A 27,603-nucleotide genomic window follows, 5' to 3' on the forward strand; every position below is an offset into this window, starting at 1 on the left:
TTTGTTATGTTTGGACGTTGCATTCAGAAAAATGTATGTTAATTTGTGAGAACCAACAACACCGGACCAATTAATTAGCTTATACATACACACACCACTTCAACAAATCAAAATTCTTTTAGTAACTTTTTAGGGATAAAAAATAATTGTTTCTAAACTTAATATAGCACCACCTAGTGTCCAAAAGATGTGTTTGCTTGTCTGATTAGCGATTGTGTCTCTGTGATGTAAGGTTCTGACGGCTAGACACGTTTTCACACTATCACTTTGATTAGTGGTTCTCAGCAGGTTTTGCTTCAAGACCCAAGGAAACAAAATGTCTTTAAAAAGAAGCAATAATATTTATTATTACCATAAACTGCAAAGGCCCAACAATATGAAAAATTAATTACATGACATAGGCTGAGCAGAAATTACAGCCTTACATGTATAAGACACTTTGGACCAAATATTGTATTACATTTTTAAAAATCTGTAATATTTGACTCAACGTATAGATTTTGACAATTAAATTAGCGTTTCATTTTCATATAGCTACAAATATGTACATGATGTCTACCTGAGTTATAAGTGATTGAAAAATTGTTAAAATCATTTAAGTGGCATTCTGTCTTATAAAATCATATGACTGATGTTAGATTTTTTGGCAATCATGCCGAGTTTAATATCCTTTCCTCTCCAATGCTTCAGTCTTTCTGCACTTGCACTGTTGGAACTGTCAGTGTCAACTTTTTAGCCAAGTGAAAAGCAATTCCTTTTTCATAGTAAGCAGCCTCATTGATAAAGAAAGGATGAAGTGTCTCTTCTTCTTCATACTTCACGGTTTCTCCAGAAAATGTAAAAAACAAAGGGTCTCCCCGCTTGAGGAGACAGAAGTCTCTGTCCTAGGAAAAAAAAAAAGGATGAAGTGTCTCTTCTTTTAAAAAAAAAAAATTTTTTGATTTATTACAAATAATAGCATATATTTGTATTAATTTTCCCCCATTTTATATAATTCCCCAAAAAATACAAAATTTTTTTTTACTTAAATCAGCATAAAAGCAGTGCAACAAATACTACCATGATGAATAAATACTTTACCATTTTAATCATTTTCCACATTATAGTAATTCAATGAGATCTTTTTTCTCCATTACTTTAATAAAAAATGGTCCTAAAGCGAGCTTGAGCTCAGGCATGAAATATGATCTGGACATATTGTTCACAGTATCAACTTTGCCGATTCTGTGTGTAAATATCATAAATAGCAGAATGATTGGCACCTGCAGCTGAGGATGAATGGCAGCAGTGAGAGTCCGAGTCTCTGGATCTCTGGGATAATCAACACTTTTGATGAACTTAAAGGCTTCTACATCCCCGCCTTCAAACACTGTTCCTGAAAACAACATAGTTCAAAATATAACACACTTCCAACAGACAAATATAAACCACAATTGTTAAGGTCTTACAGTACCTGAGTTGAATTTGTGGATCCAGTCTATTGTCAAGTCGACGGCCTCTTTCATAATGATATAGATGTCAGCTCTGACGACACCATGCGGCTGCGGCCCGACCTCTAGAGCTACATTTTGCTCTGTTTTGTTTGGGTTTAGGAAATGTAATAATATAAATTCTATTGCCCATCCTCTCATGATACCTGGAATCAGTGTTACAAATACCCCAGACACATTGTTTTTCCATTTTTGTAGCATAACCACCCTCAAACTGATACGAGCTTCGGATCCTCCAATGTTTTTCTATGGCGCTGAAACCTACAGATGTCCGAGTTCTGCTCCCTGTGCAACTGATACTCGACTGCCATTGGCTCATCTGCCTTTAAGGGGAGGGACTTACTGATAGGTCAGTTAAACAGGTAAAAGGTCTGGAGTTGATTCTAAGTGTGCCATTTGCATTTGGAAGCTGTTGCTATTGGATCTCTCCATACAAGTGAAACAGAGAATTATTAGGCTTCAAAATCAAAGCAAATCTATCAGAGAGATAGCAGGAACATTGGGAGTGGCCAAATCAACAGATTGGTACATTCTGAGAGAAAAAGAATGCACTAGTGAGCTCAGCAACATAAAAAGGCGTGTATGTCCAAGAAGGACAACATTAGTGGATGATTGGAAAATCCTCTCCATGGTAAAGAACCCTTTCACAACATACAGCCAAGTGAAGAACACACTCCAGAAGCTAGACGTGTCACTTTCAAAGTCTACAATCAAGAGAAGACTTCACGAGAGCAAATACAGAGGGTTCACCACAAGGTTCAAATAAGGCCAGATTAGACTTTGCAAAAAAACATCTAAAAAAAGTCAGACCACTTTTGGAAAAGCATTCTTTGGACAGCTGAAATTAAGATCAACCTGTACCAGAAGAAAAAAGTACAGAGAAGGCTTAGAACAGCACATGATCTAAAGCATACAGCATCATCTGTGAAACATGGTGGAGCAGTGTGATGCATGAGCATGCATGGCTTCCAGTGGCACTGGGTTACTGGTGTTTAGTGATGACGTGACAGAAGAAGCTGGATGAATTCTTAAGTGTATAGGGATATAATGTCTGCACAAATTCAGCCAAATGGAGCAAAGATGATTGGACAGCGCTTTATAGTACAAATGGACAATGACCCAAAACATACAGCAAAAGGGAACCCAGGAGTAAAAAAATTGAATCTTCTGCAATGGCCGATTCAATCTCCTTGATCTCAACCCGATTGAGCATGCATTTCATTTACTGAAGACAAAACTAAAGGAAGAAAGACCCACAAACAAACAACAACTGAAGTCGGTTAGAGTAAAGGCCTGGCAAAGCATCAGAAATGAGGAAACCCAGTCTCTGCTGATGTCCATGAGTTCCAGACTTAAGGGAGTCATTGCCAGGAAAAGATTATCAACAAAATATTAAAAATGAACATTTTATTTATGATTATATTTATCTGTCCAATTACATTTGAGTCCCTGAAAATCGGGGGACTGTGTATAAAATAGTTTGTAATGCCTAAGCATTTTATGCAATATTTTTGTTCAACCCTAAGCTATGCGAAGTATGCACTTCAATTTCATCTTGATTGTTTCATTTTAATTCTATTCTGGTGGCATACAGAGCCAAAATTATGAAAATTATGTCAGTGTCCAAATATATATGGACCTCACTGTATATTTATTTCCTTTTCTCAATTTTCTTAAAAAGTAGTGCTTTTTTTCAAAAAAAAAAAAAAATTAAATAAAAAAATTAAATCTACTCAGCAATAGGGGTGGGGTGGGGGGATCAATATAGCATAGTATCGCAATATTTTCCGCGGCAATGCTGAATTGATACACGGACGCCATGTATCAATCTTTAATATACTATTTGGTAAAATAATAAAATCAATTTCTTTACAGTACAATAGATGGTGGTGTTGAGTTTTAACAAGAATATCTCTTTGGATTTGAGACTTTAGTCTTTGCAACTTTACAGATCTTCTTCATGCACCAAGAGCTTGTAACACTCCAAAGAGAAAGGAAAAATTTAAATCGCATCATATGACCCCTTTAAATTGGATGTAAGACTATGTTTTATTTATTTGAATTTTAACAGTAATTTACTTTTAAATGCCCCAATTGCTTAAGTGTCTGCACAACTTTTTTGTACAAGTTCAAGTTACATTGTTCAAAATACCTGTAGTAGCACAGCTGTGCATACCTGTTTACATTTACTTAAGGTGGACTAGACTAGACTGTAATGCAAATAGTTGGGTTTGCCAGGTGCATACAACATTTATCACAGGTTTTCATGAAAGTGTTGGTCAGTTTGTCTGCTTAACAATCCCATTTTGCATTGCAGCAATAAAACTGAAGTGAGATAAACAAACTGAGAAATGTTTATTTAAGTTAAAACACGTTTCCAAAGTTTTCCTTTGGGACATAATTTGAAGTTGGTATAAATTGCAATATGTCTCAGAATATAATTTAAAATCACAATAATATTGTATCATGACGCATGTATTGTGATAATATTGTATCGTGGGGCCTCTGGTGATTCCTACCCCTACACAGCAACATCCACTCAGCTGACAGCACCCATAGTATTTATTTCCATACTATTTGTTTGGTTGCCAAAATTCTTCCAAATAACTTCTTAGAGTGACTAAATGATGATAGAATTTTCATTTCTGGGTTTTCCTTTTAAAAACGGCTCTTTTTCTTTCATGTGTAGTGTTGGGAAGTCTGATGCATTCCAGAAAAATAGTTTGTCCTAAAGGGACCTCTTTCTCATTTTGGAAAGTCAGATTCATTCTAGTGAATAAGCTTGTCCTAAACAAAGCCCGTTTTTATTTCTTTATCCATCACTATATAATTACCTTACCATCTTTTTTTTAAATAAGACATTTACTCACAAAACTACATTTTCATGTTGCAGTCCCACATCTCACCTCAGCGTGTCTCTGCTGAAGCAGCGGTTCATATCCGTGTCAATGTATCTTCTGCACTCTTTCACAGCCCTTGGGTTTGCCAGCACAGTTGTTACAGGAATCGGCCACACACCCTCTCCCTTTTCTTTCCGCTGTCGCTCCATCTCCTGCACAACATACACACCGGACAGCTCGTTCCCATGGGTGCCGCCACATACAGCCATACGAGCCAGTGCTGGCAGGAACAATAATGCCATCTACAACAGAAAAGTAATTACACACTTATTTTGTTTTCAGAGGTTTTGTGCATAACTGATTTTGCCCCTCATAACAGATCGATACATCCCAGTATATGGAGTTCTTGAGGGGAAAACCAATGCATCCTAGATAAACTTATCTAATGATAACATGAAACACTAATGTTGTGTCACATCCTGCTTTCATTATAGACTGTTAGTATGTGTTTGGCTTTCATACATCACATTCTAGAATTCCAAACTGTGTTATGCAGTTTCTAATATAGTTATGGCCAGCTAGTGGGTAACAATTACACCAGTTTACTCTCATTTGGCGAGTGTTTATCCATGTGTGTATACCTTTAAGAACATGTGACTGACCATGGTATTAGTTTAGCTCCATAGCTAGAGGAAGTTTTGCTGTTTTACTTCGAATTCGTAACAAGTATTCTGTTGCTCTGTTTAACTGTGTGCATTTATTTGACACAAGCTGTCTGACATTCTTCAACAACATGCAACATATCAGAGCAAAGGCTACAAAAGTGAAAGGAAACCTTCCTACTGTTGTTACACTCCTTCCTCCAACTGCTTTTCCTCTAATAGTCTTACTGAGTGAAGTTTGGACACGGTGGGGTGTGACAGTAGGGCATGCAAAACACGAAACTATGATTTACCTCGTCCTTCTTCTTCCCTGCCTGCTTCAGTCACCAGCCCTGGATCATCTTTCACACATGACTCTCACTTCCATTGGAGCTCCAGCATGAAGCGAGCGTTTTGCTGACTCGTACATGCGCTAAAAAGAGAGAGTTTGTGTTATTTTTTACCTAAACATAACGACTCTACATATTGACAGAGAAAGCGGGGAAGCGTTTCTGTAGGAGATGATAAACGGCTGCTGTTTTTTATGTCTCAACAAAATGAGAATAATTATTATTATTAATTATATGAGCTGATATTCATATATGTTTTCCCATATGTCCGCTACCAGTGTGCAGTGCGCATGTCTGAAGCTCAGTTCTGCGGCGCTAGAGAAAACGCCCACAGGAGGCGGGTCTATGTAGCAGTTTAGCCAATGGCTGATTGAATACATAAACATATTCAAGATATAACATAAAATTTAGCCAATCAGCGTCCTCAAATCTTATGTCTACAGTAGATTGTTTTAAGATGATTATATATATTTTTTTCCTCACAGTTTTTGTTATTGCACTGTAAATTATGAATTTTGACCAAGAAAAATATTTTTATCTTACCTTGAAAAAAGCTTGCAGAACATAGTTTTGTGGGAATCATTCTCAAACATTTTCAGTGTTTTTTTTTTCACTTTCACATTCAAACATAATCCTGAACTTAGTAAAACAATGATCATTATTTAAAATATGTTGCTAAAATTGTTGGATGAGCACAGCATTAATTTGAAAGTTTCCCACAAGCCTCCACTGGCCATGATATGAACTGTTGTATGGACAAGATTTTATGTTTTTAATATTGTTGGGTGAATATAGCTATAGTTTGAATGTTTTAATAAATGTTTATAAGGGAAATGCACGATGGTGAAAAAAATATGGTTTCTAGTTTACATGGTTAATCAATTTCAATATATGCTGCAAATGTTTAAGCTTCCCTCTTTTGGAAAGTAAACGACACTATGTGATGTTAATCTGATTTCCCGTACACAATTAAACCTTAAAGTATTTTCTCCAAATTACACACATCACTTGTACTTTTAGATTCATATTGTCAATGGATTCAGGCACAACTCTAGTTTATATAATGAATGTTTCCCCAATCATCTCCCATAATGGGTATAAATGGGTGTTGACTGAAACTACGAAATTACCAAAAATAATACAGCTTATTATAGAGCAATTCAGTCTCTTGTTCAATCAGCTTGATGTCACAATGCCACATGAGAGCACAGGAGCGGCTGGTTTTTCCATCCATTTTCTCTTTCAAACTCAGCAGCAGTACCACTCAAACTGGCAATTGCACTCAGCCAATATGATTGAAAGGAGTAATTTAACCCAACCTAGAGTCGATTTAAAAATACCCCAGAAATTAAAGATGTGAGTCTGCAGCGATCTTGAATGAAATCAGGTAGTTCTTGAGGACTGTGTCTTCTCTTGTTGTAGCAGGAGAAAGCAATCTTTAAACTAGCTGTGTGCACAATGGATGTAATCAGTGACAGAAGGCAATCTCTGTTCTGAAGTGCTAGAAACATGTGAAGTAGGACCCCGCTGAGAGCTTCAGCAACAAAAGTGTTGTGAAGACAGACAGCGCTTGAAGTGGGCCGGTACACACCGGTATGCAGTACAGGCACTTCTATATTTTAGTCTTTAGAGTACCTGCACTTTTTTGTGCGTACCGCCACTTTTAACATGTAGCTGGTACTCTGAGTAAAAGCGTCAGTGTTTGAGTGATTAGAAATGACACTATATAAATCACACTACCCAGGCAGGATCACTTCTCATCTCGACCAATCATGTTGCACTCCAAAATGCACATTAAGCGGATGCAGAGACAAATTTGTGTGGAGAAACATTTACTGCAAAATGAGCTGCTCTGAGACACTGCAAACACTAAATCATGAGCTGCTATTTCGCTTAATCGTGCAGCCCTAATTGCATCCCACCACATAAGAATCCACATTTTACAACATTCACCTGCTGATTGGTGATTTCCCTATCAGAGTCCACTTGCAAAACAAGCTCACCCTAATACAAAGCCACACACTTGCATTGTGCAATTATTCCCCCTTGTGAAGTAGAGGAAGCAACTGTTGATCTGATTCATTAAGTGCGCTTCAATCAGAGTTTAATCCCTTTTAATTGAAAGAGCTTCTCCCCAGGCACTAAAAGACGGTGTGATAGCTTTTTTTTGAGTGCAGCCGTTAGTGGAGGTTGCCAGATCTGCATGATAAAAGGGCAGTGTCTTCCCAGAGAGCTCAAACACCTGCGGAAGCATCAAAGGATTAATGGTCGAAGATGAAAGGTACAAAACCACCTGAACCCTGAGTGCGTGGTGAGATGTGTAACATGGCCTTTCTGTGGTTAGAACACACACAGACAAACAGGCATGAGCATAAATGCACAAACATGCACACACTCCCACTGGTGACACTGTGTACATAGGTACAGGCTACATTTTTATCTTGGCTAGTAGTTTCAAGGAATAGTTTACCCACGGCTGAAAATTTGCTGAAAAAATATATTATAAATTTGTTTCTTCATGGGAACAGATTTAGAGCAATGTAACATTACATTACCTGCTCACCAATGGATGTGAATGGGTGCCGTCAGAATGAGAGTCCAAACAACTGATAAATACATCAAAATAATACACACGACACAAGACCATCAATTAATGTCTTGTGAAGCGAAAAGCTGTGCGTTTGTAAGAAACAAATCCTGTATTAATCTTCAGACTGTTGTTTTAACCTAAAATAGGAATTCTGTATTGCTTTCTCCAGTGAAAAAGTTGTCTTGCCTGCATCAGGAGAGAAATAGGCACAGATCAAGCATTGTTTACAAGCAAATAGTAAAACAGTAGAAAACAGCTCTAAACAAATATGTTGGTGGATTTCGATGTAAGAGGACAACAGGGGATGACTTTTTCACTGGAGGAAGTGTTATATGAATTATAGACTCGTATTTTGGTCAGAAGTGATGGTTTGTTTTTAGATTTGTTTCTTACAAACATGCAGCTTTTCACTTCACTAGACATTAATTGATGGACTGGAGTTCTGTGGATTATTGTGATGTTTTTATCAGCTGTTTGGACTCTCATTCTGACGGCACCGTTCACCGCAGAGGATCCACTGGTGAGCAAGTGATGTAATGCTATTCCATTAAAAGTAATAGATAACAAAAAATGAGATTTATGTTATTATTAACTCTTTTATTCAAAATCCATTTGGCTGTATGCACAAAATGATAAAGCATGAAATCTATCTTTTAAACTAAAAAAAAAAAAAAAAAAAAAAAAAAAATCACCTTAAATATAGCCTACTCTATATGAGTCATCCACATATCCCAACTTGAAAGCTGTACATTTTGATGTTCCTTGTACGCAAGGCTTTGAATTGCTATTTTAAGGTTCTTTTGTTGTGTTTTTATTATCTTGACAGACCTGTTCTTGTAGCTTATAGAAAAGAGCTATATGAAGATTCCTCTGATCTTGCTATGAATGTTAGTATGGATGTTAATAGGATGTTTGTTTTTGATGTATTTTTCACATCCAGATAGTTTGACCCTTATATTAAATTGTTGCACTGTTGTTGGACAAGATGTTCTTCTCGCACTGAATATAAATTCGCATCACACTAAGCTGTTTTGCGTCATCTGTTAGCTCAGAGAGAAAGATGTGGAAAACGTTATAGAATGCTGTGAAGAATGCTCATTTGAGAAGAAGTAACAGAGACCACAAGTTCAGGCTTTTAAAAAGTTCCAAACTACTGACACTTCACTGCCTTCCCGTTTTAAGATTGACTTCAAAGACTGTGAATTAATGCAGGGAGGCGTTACAAAGCAACTCTATTGCCAATTACAGTTTATACCAGCTAGACAGCGACACACACTTGACTCACCATTGCCTGCATCCTTTCAGTCAGATTAAGATGAACCTCAAAGGACTATAAATCAGTCATTATCCATGCTATTTAATCATTATCTGTACAAATTATCATTGGCTTAATAACATTTTAAATATCATAATTTCTTCAGTGAATGCTTGAGTACTATAAGACATATTTTGTAACTAGATCATATTTAGCATATGTAAATTTATTGTAATGAGGAGGAGGGGCTTCCTGAGCCAAGTCTGGTTCCGTCAAGGAACATCTTAATACTTAATAAAAAGGGGTTCATGTAAATTCCAAATATAGCCTACTTACAAAGACATTTTGAATTCCAAATAACATAGTCATTCGTCATTATGCTAACCATATTTTGCACAAAAATACAGTTACTAGCTGTTTTTACTATAAAAATGTGTGGGTACTGACATGATATCATGGTATTTATGTTACTTTTATAATGACAGCTGGTTTTCCATGGTTTCTAGACAAAGCTGATCGTTTAATAAAGGAATAGTGAAAAATGACAAATCTGCCATCGTTTAATATCCCTCAAGGTGTTCCTGTATGCGTTTCTTTCTTATCTTGAGCACAAAAGAAGATATAGCTATTGACTTCCATTATATCCAAATATACTTCCAAATACTTTTTTTGATGACAGAATTTTCCTTTTTGGGAGAACTATCCTGGACCCATAAATTGAACAAATATAACTTTTTATCACTTTTCATAAAAAAAAAAGAAAATGCTTAATGTTTTTAAATTGCGTTAAACTCACATAAATGCGCATTTTATATAAATTCGACGCTGAAGTGAAATGAAATGCCTCGTTCAGAAGTTGCATCACACTGAAGTTGTTTTGGTATAGGCTAGTTAGTTCGAAATTATAAAGCATTTGTAATTCCTCCATTGCAAATCTACTAAAACTATCCCACATTTGCCTGTTTCTCTATTAATTTGAGCAGCAACATGTGGCAGGAGCAGCATCTCCAGACGTCTGTCATATGAGGCATGACTGCGCGCGCGTCACCGCTATTTTGGACACTTTGGATGGAGCTCAGAAGGATGCGCACGAGGACGTGCCAGATCTATACTTGACACTACAGAAGCATAATTATATGTCTCAGATCATATCCTAGCTGTTTTAGAAGGATATCACAGTTAGTTTATCATGGCTGGTCCTCAGAGCGGCTCAAACGTAACGCGCAATTTCACAAATCAGTTCGTGCAGCCGCCGTGGCGCGTCGCGATTTGGTCGGTCGCGTACAGCTCCGTTCTGGCGGTCGCCGTGTTCGGAAACCTCATCGTTATTTGGATAATTTTGGCCCATAAACGGATGCGCACCGTGACCAACTATTTCTTGCTCAACCTGGCGTTCTCCGACGCCTCGATGGCCGCCTTCAACACGCTCATCAACTTCATTTACGCCACGCACGGAGAGTGGTACTTTGGAGAGGTTTACTGCAAGTTCCACAACTTCTTTCCCGTGACCGCAGTGTTTGCCAGCATTTACTCCATGACTGCGATTGCTGTCGACAGGTGAGGCTGTTTATGATTAATAAAAACACTGTGAATGATTAATATAAATTCCATGTGGAATTTTATGAATTCCAAATATGTTTACATATAGGCTACGTTTGAATTCCTTAATGACCTCGAAATAACGTCATCAGGCTTCGCGGATCTAACGGGAATTGTAAAATTTTTGATTTCTAGACCTGGAAAAGTGTAGAAAATAGTCTATAAAAATTCATAATATCCAAGAACTAAAATGAGTTTGTATATTATACGGAAGCACACCGCTCTTTCTGTGTTTATTCAAGTCTCTTCTATCATTTTATGTTAAGATATGAACAAAAATAACATGCCTGGGAGCTATTTACATTTCAGAATGTCCGGTCAATGTGTACAGCAGAATTAAAATTGAACAATATATGTGTTAAAATGTTGTTGTTGATGAGTCAATAAACATTTCAAGGCTTGAAAATGTCTTTAAAAGTCATAAAGTGTACTACTTTTAGTTGATAAACTTTATAATTAATTTTATTGAAGTTATTTTGTATCTTTTTTTAATAGAAATAACATTTAATTTGTTTTACCTTAAATATGTGAATATAAAAACCTTACAAACCAGCCTCTGTAAAATGATTTGCTCTGCCCACACATGAACTATAGCAAGACCAGTCAAATCATTTACATGTCAAACGCTATTGTGGCAAGTAGTTACAATGATTGGATCTTGAATCTTAAAAACTATGGCAACCCAACCTTGTCTGCCCCATTTTACCTGACATCACGCTGCTTTCTGAGTGTTTTTACATAGGCATCTGAATTAAGTCATCATTAAAGACTAGAAAGTCATGGGAATTCATTTCTCTGAAGGTGTGAGAATCCTGTTGATTTACTGATGCAAAATTGGCCTGCAGGGATTGAACAGCACTTTGAGAGGAACAGGCTTTTAGGACCACCTTTCTTCCTCTTGCATATCCATCAGTAATCTCCTCAGGGAGCTCATAAATTGAACGTCTTCCGCTTGACCCCTCTGTCATTTAACTGCTATGAAAAATAGGAAACTTCATGTCCTGCCCATGAACTTGGAACATACAGCACAAAATGCTGCATTTTATAGGATCAAAATAATAAGTGTACGACAGAAGGATTTATCTACATTTATTAAGCTATAACTTGTTCATTCTCAGAATTACACAGGCACTATTCAAAGGATCCAGTTAGTCATGAATGCATCTAATAAGATGAGATCTGGGATACTGATCTGCATGATCCAGAGCATAGGGGGCTTTTCCTTCATTAAAAGATTACAGGCTCAGTCTGTGGCTGTGTGGGAGCCAGAGAACAACACTTCATCTTAACTCTGTGTAATCTTTCACCATGCACGAGTGTTTATCCATATGCTGCCTCCACTACTTGTTCCTATTATCAGAAGGTTTGACATCAGCCATTCAGAAATTAATTGTGCATAATTTGTGAGTTTGAATTGAGGGATCAAACATGATGCAGAATTCAAATTTAAATTTAAGAAGTATTAAAATAGCTTTAATTAATGCACTGTAAAAGAAAAAGAAAAAGGTGTAAATTAAACTTGAAAAAATAATCTCAGTCTGTCTACTTAAACATGTCACATTTAATTAAATGTGTTGCGTGCTGTTTCTTTCTGTTTCTGTTTTTGAGTGAAAATTGTTCCAAAGTAAATCCTACACCTTTTTTTTTACATGAATTACCCGTAAAGATGTCATCATGCATAAACATGAGACATGATTAACTATCATTGTTTGAAATGCCACCTACAGACCTTTGTGATTAATTTATGCATATTTCATTATATTTTCAATAAATTCACTTATAGTGGAAGTGCACTTTCAATTACTAAGAATGTTCTAATTAACTCTAGATGTTATTAAAATAAAGTCAAACAACATGCTTATTATGTGTTATCATCTGTTATTTTCTATTTTAATTTTAAAGGGTTAGTTCACCCAAAAATGAAAATTCTGTCATTAATTACTCACCCACATGTGTCATCAGGGGTTCAACCATAATTTTACGAACCTAAATACTTTCTAAATCCTGAATACTTTTTGTGCACAAATAAAAGTTTTAAATAAGTATACTTTTCTTACACAAACACTTCGCTTCACTCCAGAAGGCCTTTATTAAACCCCCGGTGCCTGTGGAGGACTTCTTATGATGGTTGGATGTACATTATTGGGCATCAAAATCTCAACCCCTATTCACTGCAATTATAAAGCTTCGAAGAGCCAGGACTTTTATAACTCTGACTGTGACTATTGGATATTTCTTTCAAATTAAACACAAAAATGACATGTATTGTAGATTCCTTTCACAACTAGAAGTCTACCCAAACTACCATGTTTTTTATGCAGGTACATGGCTATAATTCACCCTCTGAAGCCCCGTCTGTCAGCTACCGCTACTAAAGTGGTGATTGTCTGTATTTGGGCCCTGGCGGTGATTTTGGCCTTCCCGCTGTGTTTCTACTCGACCACGAGAACTATGCCTCGCAGAACCGTCTGCTACGTCGCCTGGCCGAGACCTTCTGAGGATTCGTTCATGTAAGAGATCCGTTTGTTACCAACAGTCCCAAATCAGTCACTAATGAGGTGGATTTCATCTTAGAAGCCAGATGCGTGTGCAGAAAGCAAGACAGCAAGCTTTCCTCTGATGAGTTCAAACTGGCGGATTGGTTTTTCTTCTGCTTGATTGTAATTTCTCTACAGCCTGCGCTTCTCAGGGTTTGCTTCCACTGCTCAAACATTGGTAATGCTCTTTCTAGCTTTACATTGCCTGCTATCTTCACATTAAGTGCCATCTGCCAGTGAGGCGAGAAAACCAAACACATTACCTATTTACCAGTGGCCAAATGCTGTGTAAGAAGTGCAAACAGTCTTCCGGACTCACAATCCAAATTTATTTTCTAAACACCCAAGCCCCAAGTATTAGATAGGCCTACTTGGGTTTATCATTTGGTGAGGCCCATAAAAACAACTTGTTTTTTTTACAGTGGCTTCCTGTCCTCTCACCTGTGCAGGTATCACATCATAGTAACAGTGCTGGTGTACATGCTGCCCCTAGTGGTCATGGGTATCACGTACACTATAGTCGGGGTGACACTTTGGGGAGGAGAGATTCCTGGAGATTCATCGGACAATTATGTTGGACAACTGCGAGCCAAAAGGAAGGTGAGAGGACATACTAACATATTTTGTACACAATTTGTCCCAAAGTTTTTGTCAAAAGATATGGAGCTACATACGGTATGCTGTGGTAGATGATCAAATCTGTGGCTTTCAGCATGCTTTTTGATAGTCCAATCTGACTTTGCTGAACATAAAATAAGTTGTTTTGAAGAATGTTTGAGTGCCACCAAGTTGTTTTTTACTTTAACTTGATCAACTCCAGGCACGTGAACAAAAGCACCATTGGTCTGCCAGTTTTTAACATGGCGCGTCAAACCAAAAAAATGAGCCAGAGAGGTTTTTAAAAAAATGACACTTTTACGCCTGGCATTTTGCGCGTCGGTGTGCACACTCACATTGGCCTTTCTGAAACGCATCAATTTTTACAATGCTCATCGTTCTGAAAAGTGAGGTGTACGCTGATTGGCCAGCTATCCAGTGCATTGTGATTGGCCGGTTGCCTCAAGCATGGGAAGGAAATATTACTCCCCTTACCATAATGTGATGCCGTGTCTTGGTGCGATGAGACAAAAACAATAAAAACAATAAAACCCAAGCGTTCCATCCACCGGAACGCTTCCGTATACAACAGTTAGCAGAAGTGAGAGAAAAGTGTTTATTATGTTTGAAATATGGATATTTTTCTTGCAAAAACACATGGATTCGCTACAGGAGGGCTTTATTCGTGCCCCGGAGCCATGTGAGGCACATATTATTAAGGATGCATGCACTTTATTTAACTTGTTTTGGACTTTTGAACAGAAACACCCGCACACTGCAATGATAGAGCTTATAAATGCCAGAAAATTTTTAAATATAACTCCAACTGGATTCGTCTGAAAGAAGAAAGTTATATACACCTAGGATGCCTCGAGAGTGAGTAAAACACAGGCTAATTTTCATTTTTGGGTGAACTAACCCTTTAATTAAAACACAGGCTAATTTTATTTTTTTGGTGAAATATTTGTTTAATTGAATATTTTTTGAATGTTTAGTGTTGTTTTTGTGTTTTTTTTTTTTTAACTTAATGTGAACATTATAAAACTGTTCATAGAATATATGTTTTTTTAGGAACTTCTGTCTTAGGAGCGTCAGAATGAGGTGACTAAAGGACAGAGTTTAAGAAACGAGCCCATGCATTTGTAAATCAAAGAAATTAATCTATGTATTTACTCTTACCTGTCCTAAGGGAATCTCACTGTATTGCTATATCTATTTGATATTTTTCCACAGATTAAGGTCATGTCTGGTTTATCTGGCAGGTCAGCTCTGAGCTTTTTGTGAGCTGCAGCGTTCAGACACACTCATACATGTGAGACAGTGATAGTTCCCTCTCAGGGATGAATCTAGGACAATTCATCTCATATTGTGCCAAAATGGTTTATATTAATGACTGTGATCGCTCTATGTAATCTGGTACTTTTGTTTTTGATGCAGAGATTATGGAATTGTTTCAAATAGAACTGTAGGCTTACGCTGGATTAAAGCACTTGTTAACTCACCTCTACACAACCTCATTGTTTTTAAGAGTCTGCTGATTGGCTAGAAAGCTGACAGAAAGCATTTTAGTACGTTTCGTAAGGTGTATGAACTCTTTCTCAGACTCTTGATGAGAAAGAAATATAAAAATGTGCACATGTGAATTATAAGCATTTCTGTCATTGTTCCATAAAACTAAAAGGAAAAAGTAATTTTTTATTAAAAAATAAAACATTCATTTAAAGTAATCTGGGCTTTAATAATGTTGTTAAAACATTTACACACACACACACACACACACACACACACACACACACACACACACAAAAACATTATTTGTAGGGATTTATTGAAGGGACTTTTTTTCTAAAAAGTATGTATTTAGATGTTTTTTTACATTATTACTATAAGTATTTTCAAAATATTCAGAGAACATTCAAAAGTAATTTAAACTTCTTTTTGAAAAACTGGACATTTTAAATGTTTAGAGAACATTCTGAAGTTATGTTATCAAAACATCTTAAAACATTTAAAAGTATAAAAATGTGCACAGATGAATTGTCAACATTTTATTTACTTGTTCCATAAAACAAAACAAAAAACAAACAAACAAACAAACAAACAAACAAAAAATTATTTTATATAGCATTTATTTTAAATAAATATTTTCTAACATTATGAATGTGCTTACTGTCATTTTTGCTTTCTTAAAAGTTAAATTTTTTTTTACTAACCTCAAGCTTTTGAACAGTAGTGTAACTCAAACAGCAGAATAAAATAATAATAATAATAATTTACTCAGTTGTATCAGCCCAAATTCAGATTTCTACACCAATTTATTTTCAGTGTTTTTTGGATGGTGCTTGATGTTTTCTTTGCAAAATGCATCAGATGGTAAGCAACAGTCTGTGAATGTGACACAAAGATCTGCACTTCATATCTTGCCCCATTGTTTTTGAAAACTAAACACTTTATAAACTGGCACCTCTGTTGTTAATGTTAAACATTTCTCAGCCATTGATCTAACGTTTCTGAAAACACCATACAACCATCCTTCATTCTTTCAGACTCAGTATGCTTTGCTCACTTTAGTGCATCCTTTGAAAAGGCACTCACAATGTCTCAAATAGCCTCATTAATTTGCACATAATTTGACACGGACCTTTTGGAAAAGACAAAGAAATGCCGTCCGTCATCAATCAATGAACGCTTTCATTTGCACCTTGTCTGTAAAAAAGCGACAAGAGTCTTGTACCCTGAAGAGAGCTGCTTTAGTTAATGCGACGCAGTAGAGCCTTGTGAATAATTGCTGATGGACAGTTACACAAAGCTGAGAAAGGTTAGGTATGACGTAACCCTAGCAGTGGATACGATGAGCCACAGGCGGTGGAAGTGTCAGAGAACCTGCCCTTTTGTGCCAGTTTGACACAGGTTTAGCTAAAGTTTATTAAGGTTGTATTTGAAGCGTATTAATGGTCTTCAATCAGTCTTCAGGAGGGCAGGTGAACATGACCTGGCTGTCAAGAAGGTACAGCTAGTTTTCTACTCAGTGTGTGACCGACTAGACGTCAAGCAGACTTCATCACCTTATTACAACAACATTCATGATGTTCAGCAAAATGGATTACATTAGACTTTCATAAAAACGGCATTTATCATAAGTGTAAATGTGTCACATGTGTGTCACACCTTCTGTAAATTATTTGCTTTATATCAAAAATTATTTGATCGTTTGACCCGCCCTAAGGTCACTCAAATCATTTTACCCACTTTTAACCCCCCATTTATCTATCTATCTATCTATCTATCTATCTATCTATCTATCTATCTATCTATCTATCTATCTATCTATCTATCAACAACAACAAAAATCGAATAAAAAAACAACAAAATTACTAAAACTTTAAAATGGAAAATATGTGAATATACTAATACATACTAATACAATGCACACTACCATTCAGCAGTTTGGGATCAGTAAGATGTCTTATTTATTTATTCTAATACTTGGATTCAGCAAGAATACATTAAATTGATGAGAAATGACAGTAAAGAGATTTATAATGTTACAAAAAAAAACCCAACTCTTTTTAACTTTCTATTTATCAAAGAACAAAAATGAAAAATGTTGGTCATATTTCATACTCATATTTCGGTCTGAAATACAGAAGTAGTCTCTTCCTGTCTAATAAGTGAGCACTTTGTGCCTTGTACTTTCTAGGATGCGCTGAAACGCGGGCCAGATGCTGCTAGTCAGAAGTCAGGCTGTGTGGGATGTGTGGTTTTTCAGTGTAACAAGAACAAATGACTCCTGGACCCCTGAACAGTCTGCTCCATTCTCTCCACCTGATGCCAGTAACAACAAATCAAAACACAGTATTGTCCTTTGGTGCCATTTACATATGAAATATGCAATTATGTACTTTTTGGCACACTGCAATTTCCTCCGGTGTTGTTCCTCCTGCTCTTTCATGATAAAAACTACCATTAAATTGAGGTTTACTCACATGTCTGATGACTGGTGCAAAAGCTTTCAGTGTGGTGCCAAATCACCACCCGACAGGTTTCCTCTCATCATTCATTATCAGTTTTCAGGTTTGAGTTTTTGTTCGCTTAACAATGGCAGCAGATGGCTTTGAGTCGGCAGATGGAGACTTCAAACAGAGTGCGAGCTGAGCCGTGACTTTCCCTGATGCTGTTTTCTTCCAGAACACAAGAAGCTGAAACTGTTTTGCTGGCATATGCTTCATGTTGTGACTCTAAATGATCTCTCGCTCTCTCCTCAGGTGGTGAAGATGATGATCGTGGTGGTGGTGACCTTTGCCCTCTGCTGGTTGCCCTATCATGTCTATTTCATCGTGACAGGCGTAAACAAGCGTCTGAACAAGTGGAAGTCCATCCAGCAGGTGTATCTGTCTGTGTTGTGGTTGGCCATGAGCTCCACCATGTACAACCCCATCATTTACTGCTGTCTGAATGGCAGGTAATGATCACTCATATACTAATATACACTCAAGGTCCAAGATTAACTTGTTACCACATCTACCAATGGAGAAAATGTTCTGCCCATAAAGGTTTTCTTTCTTTCTTTCTTTCTTTAGAAATAAACATTTATTTTATAAATATTTGTAAAATATTATTTGCATAAAAAAGTATTGTTCTTTTGAATATAAAATGTAAAAAAAATAGTTCTGAAAGTAGTAGTTACTGGCAAGTATGTTGGTCTTATTTAACAATGACTTATTTAACACACACACACACACACACACACACACACACACACACACATATATATATATATATATATATATAGTAATAACATATTTCATATATTAATATTAAATTCTTTTATAGTAGGTAGACAACCAAAATGTGTATTACCGCCGCGGCAGTCAGTCGCGTGTTAAAGTTATTCGCAAAACTACTGTCAGGTGGTGCAAAGACACGGGTTGCAAACTGACTGTAATTGTAAAATTTTGGTTTGTAAACGGAGATGAAATGACGCAGTAAAACAACAATTACATTATAATATAACATTGTAACATACTTAAAAACCATTAGAAAATTTACAGTGAGTTAATATCAAAACATGGGATAGTCTTATAGGCTACAGTCTACGCATCAAAAATTAAAAGAAAGAACTTTACATAAAGGCTCTTAGTTATTAAACAGTCATTATACATATATATATATATATATATATATATATATATATATTATATATATATATATATTAATATTATTTATTTAAAAAAAGTGTAAAAAGTACAGTTCTTACAGTTCAGCATAAACTATGCAATTTTGCAGTTGAAAAAAACAACAACTGAAAAGACCTACCAGTCAACTGCTGGTAACTTGGTCTTATTATTTAATTTAATAATAATAATAATAATAAAAATATGTTTGAATTAAAATAAATAATGTTACATTTAATTAAAAATGTTAAAATATTTTTTTAAATAAATAAAATATTTAAATATATTGTAATATAGTAATATTAAATATACCAATATATAATGTTAATTTGCTGAAATATAAAATATTAAAGTTATTTTTTTAATCATATATTTAATATACTGTTTTAAATGATGAATATATTTCATTTGTGTATATATATATATAATATATATATATATATATATATATATATATATATATATAAAATAAATTTGTAATCTTAATTATTTGAATATTAAAAAGTATCATTCTTAGAGTTCTGCTTTATATATATTTGCAGATCCTTGGTGAGTAACTTGGTCTTGTTTATTTGCCATTTTCACTCACTATACTTACTGGTGCTGGCAAATATTAATTTTGGACCATCTACATAATTCACATACATACAAGATATATTATCCTATAGCTGATTATGAACATATTATTAAGAATTACAATTATACTGATTAAAATATTTTGAGATGAATATGTAATGCATTTCAATTAGAAGATCCTTTTTCTCCAAACCTCCAGATTTAGGGCCGGTTTCAAACGGGCCTTCAGGTGGTGTCCCTTCATCCAGGTATCCAGCTACGATGAACTCGAGCTCCGTCCCACCCGTCTCCACCCACGCAACCAGAGCAGCATGTGCACCCTGTCCCGCATCGACACCAGCGTCCACGGCGACGACCCCCGCCACAGCAACCGCAAGAGCACCAAGTCCCTGCAGTGTCAGGTGGAGGTCAAAGACGAAAGCACAACAGCGACTAAACTCTGTCTTCACAGAGAGCCCACATTCGCAACCGAGCAGCTCAGCTGAAGGGCCAGACCAGACGTGCATCGGATTGTGGTTCTGTTAGAGGTGCTCCATTACAGACCTAAAACAAAGTGAAAACATCCACAGGTTTTGTATAAACATGATACTGTACATTTCAGATTGTGCATTGAGACTAAATGCACTCAAACCTGCAGCATGATGAAGTAATACTGCCTCCAAGTGGAGAACTGTGAATGTTTTCAGTGTAGTCTAGCATGCTACTCAATGCATACTGCCTTCTTTTTCTTGAAATACAACACAGCATAGTACATATCATGCAATGATAAACATTTAAAACATGAAAACACGGTATGCTACACTACAGATTCATCACTTCATCATGTTGCATGATTATCTAGGAAAATTTTTGTTAAAAAAATTGCTAAAATCTGTCAGATAATGTTAAAATTCATGCTCGTGATTCATTTTTTTCAGTAGAATTGGACTGTCGAGTGTGTCCTGCACATTTTTACAGTTGTTTTCTTTGTATTACATGCACATGTGCATTCTGTGCATTTTGAACATAGCCAGCATTTCTCCTTCTGTATGAAAGTTTGAACTTTTGTAAGGGAGATTGACTTCAAAAGTTGAACTGAATGTAAATTTTACTGTAATAACACATCTGAGCCAACAAACATACAGTATAGCCAGATTTTAAACCTGTGCTGTCAGAATGAATCAGTGTCAGGAAATAAGGAGATAAATGATTTTAAATAATAGTGACAGAAATAATAAGCTTTGTTTGAAATTCGTAAAACTTTTCTGGTGCACAAAGCTCTGGCTGTTTGGTAAATACAATCTAATGAATGTATATAAAACACTACAATAATTTAACTATACAGTTTGTTTTTGTGTCAGTTGGTGCTGTATTTATGATGTGCTGTAGATGTTAACACCAGGATAAAGTGCGTGGTTTGTATTGTACATAACCTTTTATTTTTTTTAATTAAAATCGTATAGTTTTTGTATTTGATGTGGATGTGGTAAAATGCTTTTTACGTTTAAATGCATTGATGATGTTTTTCCAGCTTTTAAGCCTGCTTTGATCTAAACTAAAGATATTTGTGAAAAACTAAACTAATGATGGTATGGCCACATTGTTTTGATGTTGAGCATGAACATAGATTTATTAAAGTGAACGTCAAAAATGAGCAAACATTCTTTGTTAGAATCATGTTTTTTGCAAAACATCATTTGACTTTTTTAAGTGAAGTGACGAAGTGAAGTGACAATAAAGCTGAACTAGCATGACAGACGGAGGTTTTGAAGCTTTAGCACAAACTTCACCAGACAGGAGTCATTAAGTTGAAATAAAATACGAGTGACATATTTGGACTGTAAGTTATAGGCGTGTTAATACATAGGGCTAGATCTTTCTTTTGAGCTCATCATGCATTGCTTATATGGTTGCTATGCTTAGTGTTAATAATGATGGTGCAGGTACAGTCACGTGCCTACTCTGCACTATTTCGCAATCAAAAATCAATCTTATATCCTTGAAAATTTTTTTTTTTTAGATTGAACAAGCGTGCAATGGTTTGGAAAACTGCTATATGAATCGAAGCAAGCGCAATGCACGTTCAGTTTTGGCATTGATGGCATGTTGTTTTAGGTCTTTGCAACCACTAGATGGCGCAATTGTCTGTATTTTTAGTTATGTGCTGGCGAAAGCAATTTTGAAGGTTAAAAAACATTTCGACCAGGAACGCATTGTTCCTACAGCAACTTAAATCCAGTGTCAAGATATTGTTTATGTTGAATTTTACCCTAAACCTTTAAACCCTAAAAGCATACAGCAATATGCAACAGATAAGAACTTCAACGTTATGCTTAATGTTACTGTGTGACTGTGTGATTGCAAAATGTATTCTCATATCTCTTTTTTAGTATAATGCAGAAGGCATGTTTCACATGACTTCCCGTTTATCGCTGGTACATCCCTTACTCAAAATATCTTCTAAAATCTCCCTTCCTATTCCCTACTGAATGAACCACTGCCCAGCTTTTGACGTCTGACCTGGTGAAGACAGGAAATACGAGCCTTACTGCTACTGGGCATTAAAAAAATATCTTTTTATGCATGCATCAAAGCTATGCTTGAGGTATGGAAACATTAACACTGTCTTTGAAAGAAAAAAAAAAAAGTAATTTTTTTATTGTATGTTAGTTTTTTTGTTTTGCTGGGAAATTCATAATTTTATGCACCAACTGCCTTCATTGAAGATTTGGTGGGTTATTTAGATAAATGGGAAGACACCAAATTTGTGTGTCCGAGGGGAATGCTGAGTTGTCTGTCACGTGTGCACATGTACTGTATGACCCAACCCCTCCCATACATCCTTCCAAACACAGCTCACAAATAGTGCAGCGTCACACCAATGTCTGCTCACACAGACCATCTGGGAGGGTATCGATTTATGTGTTATTTTGGTCTCCTCTCACTAACCTTCAAGGCCTTTGTAAGGTCAGTAAATTGTTCTGATGAGTCAACAGCTTCCAGTTCATCTGAACAACAATGCCAGGTCTAATAATTGTATGATCATGTAATCTCAGGCCTTTTGGTAAAAAGTCTGAGTCACTTCCTGGACATTATAAAGAATATATAATAATATCCAAGGCTCTTTTACTGCATTCTGTCTATGTGCTGAAAACTCTTCACATTGCAAGACTCTTACATACTCATTTTCTCAGTTTTTTTTTATTATTTAACAATATATGTAATAATAATAAGTAATGACCACTGTTCATAATCATTTTCTAAGTTTTTTTTTATTTATTTTATTTTACTTTATTTATTTTCTAGTTTATTTCTCTATTATTAATATCATTTATTAGGATAATTTAAAGCTTTTCAAGGCCAGTAAGTATTAAATTAATTATAATATCAGTAATCATTGTTATTACTATTATTAATTAGTATAATAGTAAAGTTAAAACTATTATAATAACTTCAGCCTTATGTCTCTCATGGGACAAAGATGATTAAGTAAGTAAGTAATTATAATAACTATTATTATTAGCATAACAAAACTTAATTATTTTATCAATATTTATATTATCATTTTTAATAATTTTATTTTTATAACAAAACTTAATTATTTTATCAATATTTTATCTGAGCAAACGTATAAGCTCATCATACTCTCCACCAACAGTGTATGAGTTGATTATATAATAATTATTGTTTTTAAGAAATGTGTGATAAAGTTACGCCCTAAGAGACCCACAATCATGACACAACTGAGAATGACACAATAGCTGGCTTGTATCACAGAAAGCCTTTGTGAGAACTCATATTACATCTCAGCTGGAGTTTGGCCCAACACATGGGAGACTCTCAATTTTATGTTCTGATCAGCCCAAAACTGAACTTTTGAGCCTCAGTTCTGTGAGATCTAATCTAATAGAGCATATGACTGTAGAAACACCATCCCTACAGTCATGCAATAGCACTGACAGCATCATGCGTCTGGAATTCTTCTCTGAGGAAAGAAGAAGGATGTTAAGAAAAATGTTTGAGTACAAAACGTACTGAAATAAAAAGAAAAGAAAAAAACTCCCTGAGGAGAATATGCGTCAGTCTGCATGAGCTCTGGGACTGGGAAGATGAGTTTTATTCATATCTCAACAGGAGGATGACCATAGAAATGCCTTCAGTTCTAAAAGAGGAATGTCCTGGAGCAACCCAGTCAGAGTCCAGACTATGATCCAACTTAGCATCTGTGGAATGACATAAAAGCTATGGTTCACATTCAGTTCCCATTCAGTCTGATTGAGCTTGAGCAATGCTGGAACGAAATGAACAAAAATTCCAGTCTCAAGATGTGCAATGCTGATAGAGGCTTGAGCAAGGAAAATGCAAGTACTGGCCAAAGTAGTTCTACCGACTCCTGAGGGTTTAAAAAATGTATTAAATTATGTATACATTTGATATACTTTTAATGTATTCTGTTTTCTTATTGTTTTTTTATATTTTGGTTGAAATTATTGGCTTCTTTTTACTGGTTTTATTGTTTCTGTTTTCTTATTGTTCTTTTTATTTTTATATATATTTTTATATTAGTGCTGTCAAACAATTAATCACAATTAATCGCATCCAAAATAAACGTTTTTGTTTACATAATATATGTATTCTGTCAGGCCTGGATTGGCTAATCGGGAGCACCTGGGGGATTCCCAGTGGGCCAATGTGTATTTTCGGTGTTGTCATGCCACTGGGTTGAAATATAGATGCTGTCCCTAGGCTGCCTGCACTCATAGCAGCCCTACTCTTTTTATTTATTATTTTCTCGCAGCCCATATTATTATTTTTACTAGACCATATCAATAACAAATTCTCAATTGATAATTAATCATTCTTTTTGCACAAATCATTGTTTTATTTGTGAAGAAGCCATTCGAGGAAGGCTTTAAGAATAAAAGATAAACATTAAGAATTAAGTTTTGTTTACCAGCATCATCATATTTTGTCTTTTTCAGTTACGTTCTGCTCTCAAAGCATATGGAGCTCCTTGGGCATCTCTTATTTCCTCTCATCCAATGCGAGACTGGATTGCACCATCTTCTGGTCGACCATCTGTTTCCTTAATATATAGTAAAATTATTGATCGCATTACAAAACCTCTTTCTATCAAATCTGTTTGGAATCAGGAACTATCTGACCTTGATTTATCTGTCGACTGGGAGAGGGTGTGGTTTAACCTCTAGAAACTTGGCTCATCGTCTTATACATTTCAAAGTTATTCATAGAGCATACATAACTCCTTACAAAAGATTCAAAGTGAAACTACAACCAAATTATAACTGCCATATCTGTAATACTGTGTCATCAGGTACTTTTCTTCATGTTTTGGGAGTCTATATGTTTTCTATTGTCAATAATCTGTGGACACATGTAAACTTTGTTTTATCCTCTTTATTACAAATTAATTACATGGTTAAGCCAAGTTTATGTCTTCTTAATGATGATTCTGGCTTCTGTATAAGCTCAATACAAAAAAGAATGTGTTGGAAAACGTATTGGATCCATAATCTTCTTAAAATAGTGGAGTGTGAATGTAAAACAGCATTAATTACTTATTGCTTAAGGTAGTACTTTTTATTTTTGATGGTGTTTTTGTGTTTTTTTCCCCCCCTAGGATTATATAAAAGAATAATCTTAAGCAGCTTGGATTCTGTGCCTCTTCAGTCTTCCTCAAGACTCCAGACCTTGATTTCCAAATGAAATGCAAAATTTACTTTTATCTGAAGAGAGGACTTTGGACACTGAGCAACAGTTCAGTTCTTTTTCTCCGTAGCCCAGGTGAGATGCTTCTGCCATTGTTTCTGTGTCAGAAATGGCTTGGTAGCTCTTTTCCTGAAGACGTCTGAGCGTGGTGACTCTTGATGCACTGACTCCAGCTTCAGTCTACTCCTTGTGAAGCTCTCCCAAGTGTTTGATTCAGGTTTGCTTGACAGTATTCTCAAGCTTGCGGTCATCCCTGTTGCTTGTGCACCTTTTTCTACCCAATTTCTTTCTTTCAGTCAACTTTGCATTTAATATGCTTTGATACAGCACTCTGTGAACAGCCAACCCTTTCAGTAATGACCTTCTGTGACTTACCCTCTTTGCAGAGGTTGTCAATGATTGTCTTCTGGACCATTGCCAAGTCAGCTGTCTTCTCCATTATTGTGGTTTCAAAGAACAAGAGATACCCAGAATTTATACTTTAGGGATGGTCATTTAATGACACTCAAATATAAATATTTTTACAAATCTCAAATATAAATATTCTAATAATTTGAGATACTGCATTTTTGACTATCATGAGCTGTAAAAACTTTTAAAATGTTTTACTTTACATGCAATTAATCTAGAATATATGAAAGTGAATATCATGAGCTGTAAAAACTTTTAAAATGTTTTACTTTACATGCAATTAATCTAGATATATATATTATATATATATATATATATAATGAACTGGACAACCTTTTTTATGATATTCTAATTTTGAACTATTTACCAATATACTACATCATAAATGTTAGTACCTCTACGTTTGACTTCAGTGTAAAACACAGACCCACACAAACAGATGGTGAACTTTGCAGCATCATGAAAATCTGTACACGAGGGAATCAAAGGTTCAAACAGTAATGTATGTTCAGTGATGTTTGTCTGGTTTGAGCAATGCTCAGATTCCCATGAAGTTGATGAGGTTCACGTGAAGTGACACTTACACATAGATTTCATCCAAATACATCACCTGGAACTGTAAGAACCACACTGATGAACCTAAAATGCCAAAATTTGTATAACCATATACTGAACAATCCACAATCCAAGATTTTGTTAGTTTATATTTTCCAAATAAACACATAAAGAACCAGAAATAGAGCTGTGTGGCTTTGAGTTTCCCTTTTTTTTCTGTGAAAATCAATCTAATGCATATTAGGTTTGGTTAAGCGAAAGTAGCCTATTTTAAAAGCTAGGAGGTTCTTCAGATAGAATTGCATGACTAGCCCATTTTTTTGAGGTAAAGGATAATATTCTTATTCATAAATCAAAAGCACTGCTCATAAGCCGTACTGTATCTCTCTCTAAACAAAAAGTTTGAATCCAGGAAAGGCTGCAGTTGATGTTTGCATGCAGTCAGCACTTTTGGGCCCTGTCGAGGGGCCCTACACCAGCCCTCCGGCCTCAAAACCCACACTGATGAGGTTGGCAAAAGGCCGAGCAGGGCAATCATATGTGTTGTGAGTGGGGTGTTCATGACAGCTGTTTTCCCTATGAATGTCCCTCTCTGTCTGACACCAGCTGCTAGGCCTACAGAGAGCACACATGTCATACAGAGGCTGTCAGACTTCACTTCTCTCAGTTTAGCCACTGTTTTACAGTCACTCTCTGTTATCATCTGAAATATGGCTTAAATGTGGTGCAGGGTTAAGAGGGAATGTGGTGTTATGAACCAAAAATGGAAGGTTTGCAAGTGGGAAAAAATTAAATAATAAGCTCCAGATTGCATAAGACTTATCAAACTGTGTTGTTATGATTAAAAAAGTATTTTGCATAATAGTAATATCTTAATTCATATTTGTATTGGTAAAATATTCAAATGGTAAAATTATAGTACATTAAGGCCAGATTTAGCTAGAAAGAAAGAAAGAAAGAAAGAAATTTGGTTAAAGAAGTATTTAAAGAAAGAAAGAAAGTATAAAAAATTAGGTAATGTGTTTGTGTATGTGATAATTAATTAGTTATTCTGATCTTTTTATTTGTTTTTTTTTATTAATATTACTTTATTTTATAAACAAATAATAAACAAAAAATTGCTATGTGTACTGCATTAAACTAACCAAGACTTGTCACAGCACTTAAATATCATTACTCTTTTGTTGGTTTTGTTTGCTTCCATTGTCCTCATTTGGAAGTCGCTTTGGGAAAAATGCGTCTGCTAAAAGACTAAATGTAAACGCAAATTTTATAAAAA

General features: G+C 35.6%; 2 protein-coding genes across 2 annotated transcripts; one reads left to right on the plus strand and one right to left on the minus strand.

The window, feature by feature from the left end:
* Positions 1-321: 321 nt before the first annotated feature.
* LOC109065134 (N-acyl-aromatic-L-amino acid amidohydrolase (carboxylate-forming) B-like) lies at positions 322-5,590 on the minus strand. Its single transcript, XM_042763091.1, has 5 exons — positions 5,286-5,590; positions 4,396-4,632; positions 1,454-1,736; positions 1,263-1,375; positions 322-884 (listed from the first exon to the last, which is right to left on the minus strand). The coding sequence occupies exons 2-5, from the start codon at positions 4,630-4,632 to the stop codon at positions 687-689; spliced, it is 831 nt and encodes a 276-aa protein (XP_042619025.1). The 5' UTR covers positions 5,286-5,590; the 3' UTR covers positions 322-686.
* Positions 5,591-10,202: 4,612 nt separating this feature from the next.
* LOC109096913 (neuromedin-K receptor-like) lies at positions 10,203-21,054 on the plus strand. Its single transcript, XM_019110606.2, has 5 exons — positions 10,203-10,723; positions 13,087-13,275; positions 13,752-13,902; positions 18,165-18,361; positions 19,849-21,054. Exons 1-5 carry the CDS (start codon positions 10,356-10,358, stop codon positions 20,132-20,134), a joined length of 1,191 nt encoding a protein of 396 aa, XP_018966151.1. The 5' UTR covers positions 10,203-10,355; the 3' UTR covers positions 20,135-21,054.
* The last annotated feature ends 6,549 nt before the right edge of the window (positions 21,055-27,603 follow it).

Source organism: Cyprinus carpio, chromosome A1 (assembly GCF_018340385.1).
Source record: "Cyprinus carpio isolate SPL01 chromosome A1, ASM1834038v1, whole genome shotgun sequence".
NCBI lineage: Eukaryota > Metazoa > Chordata > Actinopteri > Cypriniformes > Cyprinidae > Cyprinus > Cyprinus carpio.

Excerpts from the sequence above, each read along its gene's own strand:
- LOC109065134 (XM_042763091.1), bottom strand. The coding sequence starts at position 4,632 with ATGGCATTATTGTTCCTGCCAGCACTGGCTCGTATGGCTGTATGTGGC. Across the intron at positions 1,737-4,395 it reads TCAGCAGAGACACGCTGAGG|AAAAACATTGGAGGATCCGA; the intron begins TGAGATGTGGGA and ends TCAGCGCCATAG. Across the intron at positions 1,376-1,453 it reads GATCCACAAATTCAACTCAG|GAACAGTGTTTGAAGGCGGG; the intron begins GTACTGTAAGAC and ends TGTTGTTTTCAG.
- LOC109096913 (XM_019110606.2), top strand. The coding sequence starts at position 10,356 with ATGGCTGGTCCTCAGAGCGGCTCAAACGTAACGCGCAATTTCACAAAT. Across the intron at positions 10,724-13,086 it reads ACTGCGATTGCTGTCGACAG|GTACATGGCTATAATTCACC; the intron begins GTGAGGCTGTTT and ends TTTTTTATGCAG. Across the intron at positions 18,362-19,848 it reads TACTGCTGTCTGAATGGCAG|ATTTAGGGCCGGTTTCAAAC; the intron begins GTAATGATCACT and ends CCAAACCTCCAG.